At 38.2% G+C, this 12,694-nt stretch overlaps 1 protein-coding gene across 1 annotated transcript in view; it reads right to left on the bottom strand.

Moving 5' to 3' along the window:
* The window catches only part of LOC117336510 (liprin-beta-1-like), a 169,060-nt gene that overhangs the window by 123,331 nt on the left and 33,035 nt on the right, over window positions 1-12,694 (bottom strand). Inside the window, exons 3-4 of the mRNA XM_033897117.1 lie at window positions 8,807-8,915; window positions 4,844-5,058 (exon numbers count right to left, since the gene is read on the bottom strand). Of these exons, the coding sequence (XP_033753008.1) occupies window positions 4,844-5,058; window positions 8,807-8,879 (288 nt within the window). The 5' untranslated portion in view covers window positions 8,880-8,915. The remainder of the gene's footprint in view (window positions 1-4,843; window positions 5,059-8,806; window positions 8,916-12,694) is intronic.

The following is a 12,694-nucleotide window of genomic DNA, read 5'->3' as shown; positions in this document are numbered from 1 at the left end:
CCACCCCACCTAGACAATCTAGACACCCCCCCCCCCCCCAAAATACTCTAGACAACCCACCCCACCAAAACAATCTAGACAGCCCACCCCACCAAAACAATCTAGACACCCCCACCCCACCAAAACACTCTAAGACACTTTGGTCTACCAAAACACTCTAGACACCCCCACCCCACCAAAATACTCTAGACAACCCACCCCACTAAAACAATCTAGACACCCCCACCCCACCAAAACAATCTAGACACCCCCACCCCACCAAAACACTCTAGACAACCCACCCCACCAAAACACTCTAGACACCCCCACGCCACCAAAATACTCTAGACAACCCACCCCACCAAAACAATCTAGACAGCCCACCCCACCAAAACAATCTAGACACCCCCACCCCACCAAAACACTCTAGACAACCCACCCCACCAAAACAATCTAGACACCCCCACCCCACCAAAACACTCTAAGACACTTCGGTCTACCAAAACACTCTAGACACCCCCACCCCACCAAAACACTCTAGACACCCCCACCCCACCAAAACAATCTAGACACCCCCACCCCACCAAAACACTCTAAGACACTTCGGTCTACCAAAACACTCTAGACACCCCCACCCCACCAAAATACTCTAGACAACCCACCCCACTAAAACAATCTAGACACCCCCACCCCACCAAAACAATCTAGACACCCCCACCCCACCAAAACACTCTAGACAACCCACCCCACCAAAACACTCTAGACAACCCACCCCACCAAAACAATCTAGACACCCCCACCCCACCAAAACACTCTAGACAACCCACCCCACCAAAACACTCTAGACAACCCACCCCACCAAAACACTCTAGACAACCCACCCCACCAAAACACTCTAGACAACCCACCCCACCAAAACAATCTAGACACCCCCACCCCACCAAAACACTCTAAGACACTTCGGTCTACTAAAACACTCTAGACACTCCACCCTACCCAAATACTCTAGACAACCCACCCCACCTAAACACTCCAGATACCCTGCCCCACCCAAACAATCTAGATACCCCTATCCCACCCAACCAATCTAGATACCCCTACCCCACCCAGACAATCTAGATACCCCTACCCCACCCAACCAATCTAGATACCCCTACCCCACCTAGACAATCTAGATACCCATACCCCACCTAGACAATCTAGATACCCCTACCCCACCTAGACAATCTAGATACCCCCACCCCACCCAAACAATCTAGATACCCCTACCCCACCTAGACAATCTAGATACCCCTACCCCACCCAAACAATCTAGATACCCCTACGTTCCTGACAATCCAGATCAGAGTGACCTACTTTACTGTTTTACCTAGGTGAACCAATGACCCAAGTATGAAGTTCCAGTGACAAGAAATATAGGACAGCCCTACATGATTAAGGTCAAAGGTCAAAATATAGGTCAGCATGTTGTACCGTTTGCTCATGACACACCGCCTCATGTAGCCTGGACAAGATAAAGTGAGGAAGGACAGAAGGATGGAAGGACAGATAGACTGGTTCCTGGTGGGGGATTAATTAGGTCAATTATGTCAATCAATTAGCAGGTCAGACTATATTTGGAGGTGGTACACTGTTACATAGCTTTTACCTTATCAATCTTGTTTTCTTACAAATTTGTGAATTAATGTGAAGTTGATGGTGTTATGATTGTAGATACATTAGATACAACACTGTGAAAGATACACCCATTGACTTATAGAGCTGTTAAGGATTCTAAATTGAAACAACATGCTAGTAGTAATTCTTCTTGTACAAATTAAGTATACAATTTACCTCACAAAGACCAGTAAACCAAGTGACCCTACTGCTAACAAACTTCAGCTCAGCCTGGCTAGACAAGACGCATTACAACATTTGTACACACATTCATCTTTTCTGGAATCGGATGAAAGGAGAATTCTTGGTTTTATAACACTAGTAAACTCTATTATGATCATATAGATAGTTTGGATACCATTCCGATCATAAACACCAGCCAGCAAAGGGTGCTTTATACATATTGTATTCCAGTGAAAATCTGCATTTCATTATCTGGATACCAAACAATTACTAAATAACTGTTTCCCTAGCAACACTACAATTCTGATTATGGAAAAGGGAAACAAGACATCAGCATTTTTAAGGTTTCGATCTAAAAATGTTGACGGAAATTTCAGTAAATTTTCCTGAGCATTTGCGTTAATGGAAGAAAGGAAAATAAGACAAATAAATATAAAAATATTTTGCACAAATCGTTCATGTTTAAAATGCAAACTTGTTTAATTTGATAGAATACCAGTAGTAAAGGCACGACTGTTTTAAAAGACATGTAGTGCAGATCATTCTGAGAAATGCCTTTATACATAATTCCAATTTAAATGGATCTATTGTGTGTGTTCCCGTTGTCACCCAAAATAAATGAGCCTCACTGTAATGACTGGTTCTATCTACTCAAACTGTAACTGGGCCAATAATCCAATCCGTTTGAAATGATAGATTACAAAGTAATGATAAGGTAATTCTATGGTAATGCGCATCAGAGTGTCAGAGTCGGTAGTATCAGAGCTTTCTCACACAGAGTGCAGCAGCCGCAACATCTGTGTTCACAGGTATCATCCCTCCATTGATTTAAGTGCTGTGCAAGCTCAGAATCGGAAACTCTTAAATTGATTTCATAGGAATTTAAAGGTCATGTTGCTTTGCAAAACAGCTCATGAATGTCATATTCTTGAAATTTACATATATTATAATTAGAAAAAAATAATTTGCATTTGAATGTGATGAAATTCAGATTTACATAATTTACTAGGGTACCATCTTTACAGATAGGGCAATAAGCTGTAGTGGGAACATTTCTGTAACTTAAATCATTAGAACTGAGATTGATAACACATAATTATGACATACAGCATACACCACTTTGATTTCAGTTTTCCTTCTCTGCTCCTGTTTTCATAGAAACCTTATTTGTGCATTAACGTTTGCTATTTTAACGGTTGCTATGATACCATGAATATAAATACAAACAAGTGTTGTTGTACATATCATTGTTATATTATTGTAGTATTATTCTAGTATTATCATCGTTGTACTATTGTTTTACATTGACAGTGATTTGTATTTAAACAAGCCAAAAATAGAATCTTTTCCAAAAATCAGATTCTCATCAAAGTATTATAACTGCAGTCTCTTCTCCGATATCTTAAAGACTGTTGGTCGTCCACAGTAGTACCAGAGGCAGTTGTTATACAAGACGCCTCTTAAATATATATCAACATTGTTGGAGTCCTGTGTTATGTAGGTGCAGTACATCGACAGCTGATTCTATCTGTCAAACAGACCTGATGAAACATATACCCGCTCTGTCTCCCTGTCAAATTATCACAGTGCTGATTTCGTTCATGATTTGATACACTAAAATTTTAGTGAAAACCAAATGAAAACAGACTCGAGATAAGCAGAATTATGAATTAACACACCAAAAATGATTGCCAAAGAAACCAATGTAGCTAAACTACAATTAGCGTAATTAAGCGGAATGCTTCCAGTGTGACACTGAAAATATGTACGCTTACAGAATAATGCATTTAGTATGTAGTGGGTGTAATAGCACAATCATAAAATGCTTCCTCTGTGAAAAACACAAAAATAAGAGTACAACTAAAATTTGTACTTTAACAGTAACACTGTCATATCAGTCTGTCAAATTATTACATTTCTAAATAACCCTATCACAAATTGTGTTTACTTTTTAAAATCTAATAGAATTTTAGAAAATAATGTGATTTTTTAAGTTTTGATATTGTACACATCCGTCTTTACAGTTTCATTATCTAGTGAAATAACACCATTTATCAAGGCTCTTTTACTAATTACTGTCAAAACTGGAAAGAGGACAATCCTTTAAACAAGTCAAAAAGTGAAATTAGTAAACATAGAGGTAAATTTATCTCTGAGTGACAGGTTGTCGCTAATGAGTTGTTAGCCGTAGGAAGCAGTAATCTGTCATGAATACTGAACAATTCGGGTGTGGGTGGGAGCTGTTTTAGGGTGATCATTTAATTCCTCAAAGCTTACACATCTTCGATACCAACCTAATGAATTAATTTCTGTTAATCTTTTCAATGCATGCAATGACATTTTCACTGTATGTATTCAACATCAATATCATCACAGCTCTCTAACATGTTTCTCGTATACCTTCCGGTGATCTAAATCCCTCAATATTCATCAGTCCGTGTGGAAAACATTTGTTTTAATTCATACAACACAATTATTGATTTTAAGTGGTTTTTATGTATTAATACAGGCTGATGATCTTCTTTTCAACCAAATAGTGTGGGGGAGACACTATTGTTATTTTATTGACCCAGAGTTATGACAGGTCAGGAGGAGCTGATCCTTTGGTAATTACAGTACACTCTAGTTGACTTGTCCTGTCCTTTTATAGGTTTTTTAAAAGATTTTTCAGCAAAATTTCTTTGTCCAATCACAATGTCTTCAAGAAGTCTAATTAGAAGACTCAATAGGCTAACTACCAAATAAATCAAAGAAATTGGTCCCTTACCTGTTTGCCAAGGTTTATGTTATTCAGGCGTACATGAATGTAATTTTCAAATTTCATTTTTTTTTCTTTTTTCTTTTGAAAGCAATAAAAACAATGGGTGGTGAAATGAAGCTGTATTACCACATTAAACATCAATTCTTGATGTAAATGAACAAGAGGTCATGACAAGTTCAACCAAACAACCAATCAAATTGCTTTACAAGGCGTCAATAGACAAGTCTGAAAAACAGCTACAAGCAGAGAGCCATAGAGACATACCTTTGGAATGTCATCCACACTGTTGACAATCCACTTGCGAACATAGGACATGATATCTGTAGGGATTAGTTTCACCACCTTTCCGCGTTCGTCACAGTGCTCCAGGGAAAACTTCAAATCCTCCATCAGCTGTATGACCTTGAGCTGCTGCGACTTATTTCGAGATTTTCTCAAACATATGTCATTGTCTCCATTGTGGTATTCAAACTTTGTGCCTGGAAAAAGTAATGTGTTCTTTAAGGTAGTGGCGAGAAAGCTAAAGGTTAAGTTGATAGTGTTTACATCCACTACTATATAGACACACCCTGGTATAACATTTGTCTCCTTTCACACAGGAAAAAACATCGGTATAACAAAGGCAACCAAATTATCAACATTTGTCTCCTTTCACACAGGAAAAAACATCGGTATAACAAAGGCAACCAAATTATCAACATTTGTCTCCTTTCACACAGGAAAAAACATCGGTATAACAAAGGCAACCAAATTATCAACATTTGTCTCCTTTCACACAGGAAAAAACATCTGTATAACAAAGGCAACCAAATTATCAACATTTGCCTCCTTTCACACAGGAAAAAACATCGGTATAACAAAGGCAACCAAATTATCAACATTTGTCTCCTTTCACACAGGAAAAAACATCGGTATAACAAAGGCAACCAAATTATCAACATTTGTCTCCTTTCACACAAGAAAAAACATCTGTATAACAAAGGCAACCAAATTATCAACATTTGTCTCCTATCACACAAGAAAAAACATTTGTATAACAAAGGCAACCAAATTATCAATCTTTTTTATTTAAAGAGACATACCACCTTACAAATTTCACCTGATCATCTCCCTTAGAAATGTTTGCTATTACAAATGTCATTTTGTGTTAAAGTGTTCTATAAACAACACATTAAACGTGATTTTCGTTTAAGTTCTCTCTGCTTTATTTATGAATTATAACATGATGTGTGTAGCTTTTATAAATCTGACCAGTTATTTCATTTTAGAATTTTTTTATTTTAAGGATTAATGCTACCTCAGAAATTACATGTGATGACATGATAGAGTTATCTCCCTTAAAATGACAAGTGATTATTCAGGCTTTGAGAAAGAGGCTAGCTATTATCAGTGGATGCGGATGTCATGGTTACGCCTTGTTAAACACACATCTTGTTTACTTGTTTTCACTATCGGAGTCTGGAGAGTGCTACAAACATTAAGAGCATTTTATGATAGAAATGACATCACTTTCCAAAGAGATACGTTTGACACTCATTTGATAAACCATGCACATCGAAGGATTCCGTAACTGTAGTGAGTGAAGTGTATTTAACTGCACCCATCACTTTATAAAAACACACACAATTCAGTCCTATAATGTTGAGATAAGATGTGTACCATTTGGCACACACAATCCATTTCCTACAGTAGGTGGTTTTGTCAATAAATGAAAGGTTTTAGCACAGGAAGAAGATAATAAAATGGATTCCATCCCATTGTGTCAATCCTAAGCATTATCAGTTTTATTTGTGAGGCACTCTTTAAAGCAGAGGGACATTAGTGTGTACAGGCTCTCAGACACAGGGACATTAGTGTGTACAGACTCTCACACACGGGGACATTAGTGTGTACAGACTCTCACACACAGGGACATTAGTATGTACAGACCTCAGTCACAGGGACATTAGTGTGTACAGACTCTCAGACACAGGGACATTAGTATGTACAGACTCTCACACAGGGACATTAGTGTGTACAGACTCTCACACACAGGGACATTAGTGTGTACAGACTCTCACACACAGGGACATTAGTGTGTACAGACTCTCACACACAGGGACATTAGTGTGTACAGACTCTCACACACAGGGACATTAGTGTGTACAGACTCTCACACACAGGGACATTAGTGTGTACAGACTCTCACACACAGGGACATTAGTGTGTACAGGCTCTCAGACACAGGGACATTAGTATGTACAGACTCTCACACACAGGGACATTAGTGTGACAGGCTCTCAGACACGGGGACATTAGTGTGTACAGACCTCAGTCACAGGGACATTAGTGTGTACAGACTCTCACACACAGGGACATTAGTGTGTACAGACTCTCAGACACAGGGACATTAGTGTGTACAGACTCTCAGACAGGGACATTAGTGTGTACAGGCTCTCAGACACAGGGACATTAGTGTGTACAGACTCTCAGACACAGGGACATTAGTGTGTACAGGCTCTCAGACACAGGGACATTAGTGTGTACAGACTCTCAGACATAGGGACATTAGTGTGTACAGACTCTCACACACAGGGACATTAGTGTGTACAGACTCTCACACACAGGGACATTAGTGTGTACAGACTCTCAGACAGGGACATTAGTGTGTACAGGCTCTCACACACAGGGACATTAGTATGTACAGACTCTCACACACAGGGACATTAGTGTGTACAGACTCTCACACACAGGGACATTAGTGTGTACAGGCTCTCACACACAGGGACATTAGTATGTACAGGCTCTCACACACGGGGACATTAGTGTGTACAGACTCTCACACACAGGGACATTAGTATGTACAGACTCTCACACACAGGGACATTAGTGTGTACAGACTCACAGACACGGGGACATTAGTGTGTACAGACTCTCACACACAGGGACATTAGTGTGTACAGACTCTCACACACAGGGACATTAGTGTGTACAGGCTCTCAGACACAGGGACATTAGTATGTACAGGCTCTCACACACAGGGACATTAGTGTGACAGGCTCTCAGACACGGGGACATTAGTGTGTACAGACTCTCACACACAGGGACATTAGTGTGTACAGACTCTCAGACACAGGGACATTAGTATGTACAGACTCTCACACACAGGGACATTAGTGTGTACAGGCTCTCAGACATAGGGACATTAGTGTGTACAGACTCTCGCACACAGGGACATTAGTGTGTACAGACTCTCACACACAGAGACATTAGTGTGTACAGACTCTCACACACAGGGACATTAGTGTGTACAGACTCTCACACACAGGGACATTAGTATGTACAGGCTCTCACACACAGGGACATTAGTGTGACAGGCTCTCAGACACGGGGACATTAGTGTGTACAGACTCTCACACACAGGGACATTAGTGTGTACAGACTCTCAGACACAGGGACATTAGTATGTACAGACTCTCACACACAGGGACATTAGTGTGTACAGGCTCTCAGACATAGGGACATTAGTGTGTACAGACTCTCGCACACAGGGACATTAGTGTGTACAGACTCTCACACACAGAGACATTAGTGTGTACAGACTCTCACACACAGGGACATTAGTGTGTACAGACTCTCACACACAGGGACATTAGTGTGTACAGACTCTCACACACAGAGACATTAGTGTGACAGGCTCTCACACACAGGGACATTAGTGTGTACAGACTCTCACACACAGGGACATTAGTGTGTACAGACTCTCACACACAGGGACATTAGTGTGTACAGACTCTCACACACAGGGACATTAGTGTGTACAGGCTCTCAGACACAGGGACATTAGTATGTACAGACTCTCACACACAGGGACATTAGTGTGTACAGACTCTCACACACAGGGACATTAGTGTGTACAGGCTCTCAGACACAGGGACATTAGTGTGTACAGACTCTCAGACACAGGGACATTAGTGTGTACAGGCTCTCAGACACGGGGACATTAGTGTGTACCTTTTATGTGAGCTACATTTACATTTTATGAGTATTTTATATACAATTATTGTTATTAATACCAACAGTTTATGTGTATTACAAGTACAATTTGTGTAATATCTCATGTACAGTTAGTGTTATATCTGATGTACAATTTATGTAGTAATATTGTTGTAGTGTGTTTAACTATCACATAATGTGCCTAAGTTGCTAATACTTTTGCACATTTACATAACAATAAAGGATACTCACTTGCCAGTACATTGTCAAGCTGCTTGAGAGCTTCTGCAAGCATGTCGCTGGCTTCTAATCCTTTGTGAGCCATTTCTGTCAGTACTTGTCAGATGCTTATTGAATCCCTCTACAACAGCAATGAAAGAAAAATGTCAGACCTATAATGATACCACTGCTCCACAACCGGCCAATGAGTTGATCCTGTCCTTCTGATGGGATCAGATCGGCTCAAAAAAAAAATTCTCCACAAATATAATATTAAAAGAATTCATCACTTTGAAGGATTTCTCCATGAACTGGATCTCCAGCACGACACCAATTTGTCATAGGAGCTATCTGTTACAATTATTTTGGAATGCAAAGACATTCATGAATTTTTGATTGATTTAAAATAATTATTGTCTTTTTTTATATTTATTTTAATGAATGGCATCTCCATGAAATCTGTTAATGATTTGATATTTGCAGAAAATTCAGGGCTAACATAATTATAGTGACAAGACTAATTGTGAGATTGGGTGAGAATGGATTCATGAACCAGATTTGAATGATGGCTTAGAAACAGTGTCTTCAACTTATCACAAATTTTCTCTGAATTCTGTCTTTCATATTGAATGCTATACAATAATGATGATGTTATTTGTTTTCTTCCTTCTTTTAAAATGATTAAAAACAAAATTAATCTAACCCATCCCCATTATGTAGCCCTTTAATTTGTGCTGGAGACATTCTCTCTTAGAAAACATTATCATGCAAAAATGACTATGCATTGTAAAAATCTAACAGTTGTGTACATGGAACTTAAAAAGGAGAGGTAAAATTCAGAAAATAAACCTAAATGTTCTGGTCAAGCATGTATACTTATAAGTAAGGATGGCATATAAACTTAAATAAAAAGATATAGCACATAGAGATTTCAGTGTTAAGTGGCATATACTTTTACTGGTCAAGTTAGCCTACATATCCTACAGAGGTCAGGTGAATTTAAGGACCAAATCCAAAAGAGAGAATGATAATAAATTTCTAAAATCAAAAGGAGAGAGCAACAATTATATGGTCAAACTCACAAAGAGAGACGCTGAAATAAAGGCTAGGATCCAAAGGAGCAATGAACAATTATTGGGCCTAACACACAAAGAGAGACGCTGAAATAAAGGTCCGACTCCAAAGGACGAGCAGCATTAATTGGGCCTAACTCACAAAGGGAAAACCTGATATAAAGGGCAAAATCCAAATTAACAACAATGATGAGGCCAAACTCCCAAATAAAGTACCTGAGCCATAGGCACAACTCTTAAATAGAGAACCTGGACTACGGACCCAAATCTGAAAGAGAGAGTGACAATTATTGGGTCTAACTCCCAAAAAGAAAAACCGAACTTGTATGGTGCAAGTCCAAAAGAGAGAAGGACAATTTTGGGCATAAATTCCAAAGAGAGCTACTGAACTGAATGCCCAAATCCAAGAGGAAATGTTACAGTAATGACACAGTTTACCCTAGCCTGGACAGCCATTTATTTTGTCATCCTGTCATTATAGTCAATTTATGAGATATCATTGTAGACAATAGAATATTTGTAACAATGAAAACCAACTCAAACATAAGATGAAGTTATACATACTTGCGAAATCCTGACCTGTTAGGTTTCAGAAGCTGAATGAGTAATCATTGTAGGAAGGGCCTGTTATATAGATCAAGTAAATTAAGGCTTGTGTTCTTTTCTTCAGATTTAAGTAAATCTTGGGGTTTAATTACATGTACAACAGTTAACAAACTGTATGGTAACACTGATGTGTCAGGGTTTTTAATCAACAACGAATCAGCCAATGTCTGAGGGCTTGTACCCACACTATCTTACTGCCTAATTACATCCTTTATAAAAACTGGTTTGGGGTTCAAGAATCCTTTGTACAATCGTGTTGACTTCACACATAAGGGGGTATTCTACTTGGAATCTGTTTTTATAAGTATTCCTCAATTAAAAAAAAACAAGATTTTTTTAGGATTAAATTTGAAAATCGGAAAGAGAATTATAAACTGACTAATTTCACATTTTTTAAAAATTCATTTACTCTGTTACACACTGATAACACCTTAGTCCAGACAAATTATTACTAAGCAAGCAGTTAGCCAGTCACTCCACCAATATTTTAATAATTTTAGCCACTTTAGCCTCAATATTTCTTACTGCTAGCTTGACTTCCCCAACCTAGCCGAAAACCAAGTTTGAATTATTTCCGGTGGCAATTAAACAAATCATGCTAAAAATGTACTCAATATTTAGTAAATCACCTTAAGACACTTACATCTATGAAGAGTATTTGATTCTACCTTATTTGGGTTTTGAGATCTCCTTCACATACCAATATCATTTCCAGAAGCTTTTTCAATTTCAATTTGCAACACAAACTTGCCACTACTGAAGAATCAGTGATGATTCCCAAACTCCCCTCCCGTGGAGAAGGAGTTTTCATTATCCGTCAAGCATTCCTACATTTTCCCCCTTTCTGTGGATGTAACAGAAGAATTGTAATTGGCAATAAAACCTAATAAAGATGCTCGTTATTTGACAGTAAATCTTTCTACTATCCATGAAAAATTGAACAACCCTGGAGCACCAGACAAGAACAAACTATCACTCATTATCAGAATGTTTGCCTGTTTGCCAGATAAAGACGTGAAACTTCACACAAGGGTGTAATTACACCACAGCAGATTTAATGATTTCTCTATCATAGAATCATTTTAGAATTATCTCTCCTGAACTTATCACGCGGAGGTTATACAAATTTAGAAATTAGAATTTCTAATGGAAATCAATCAATCTGATCGACTGTTAACTTCCAAAATGAACAGAGAGAGAAGCCGATTACTGGTCTCAAATATCTTTATATCTATTTCCATGATAGATTTCTCAATACACGCCTTTTATCAGGAATACACATATGTGTACTGATAATCAAACAGTAATCTATTTACATAATGTAATATGATCTTGTGTATAAATTGTCTATCAAATATTATCGCCAAAGATCGATAATATACTCCAGTGAAAACGTTATAGGAAAACTTCAACTGACGATTACGATTTCAATGATTTGCACCAATTTAACACAAAATTGGTCTTTCATCAATTAGATAGAAATAGCTGATAGAAATTGTTTCCATGTGATATTGTAGTCTATGAGGTTAAATCCTTTCCATCAATAGCGTTCACCTTCTCTGAGTACGTGATGCTAATTATACCAGAGTTGTCCCCAAAAGCCCTATGTACATATAAGATAAAAAGTAAATAAAGCTAATCTCTCTCTCCAATTAATCTCGACCATTATAATCAGTCAATATCTCAGTCGGAAAGCTCGAGTCATTTACTCCTGAGCTATTGCATCATGACGCTTCGTCTCCAGGGAAATGAGACGAATGAAAAAATCAATGTCTCATCAGAAAGCCAGACAAATTATCCAATAGACAGAATCATCTCCTTCAAAATGTGTTCAATATACAAGTAATGCACACATTTCATAGGACTGTCCATCACAGTAACTTAACATTTCTTGGTATCAAAGTATGTGGCAGATTTCAGTATCGTGAAAGTTGACCTTGAAGTATCACATGTTTACGTTAGATGACAGTTGTCATGGATACAATAAAACAGTTGAATGATTGTACAGAAAGTGGCTTATAACTTTCTAAAATTGAAGACTCACAGAGAAACAGTTTTATATCATAGAAACAAAAAATTGTTAAGTAGGTCATTTTTAGTCGTAATATTATCACACTTTTTACTCAAAAGAGGAAATCAAATTTAATTTAGAACTTCTCCATTTTATGGATAAAATGTACGACATATCACAGATACACAGATAAGTTACTACATGTATCACCATTATTTGTATGCCCTACAA

The sequence above is a fragment of the Pecten maximus genome, chromosome 10 (assembly GCF_902652985.1).
Source record: "Pecten maximus chromosome 10, xPecMax1.1, whole genome shotgun sequence".
In the NCBI taxonomy this organism is placed as follows: Eukaryota; Metazoa; Mollusca; class Bivalvia; order Pectinida; family Pectinidae; genus Pecten; species Pecten maximus.
This window is presented reverse-complemented; position numbering and strand designations above follow the sequence as displayed.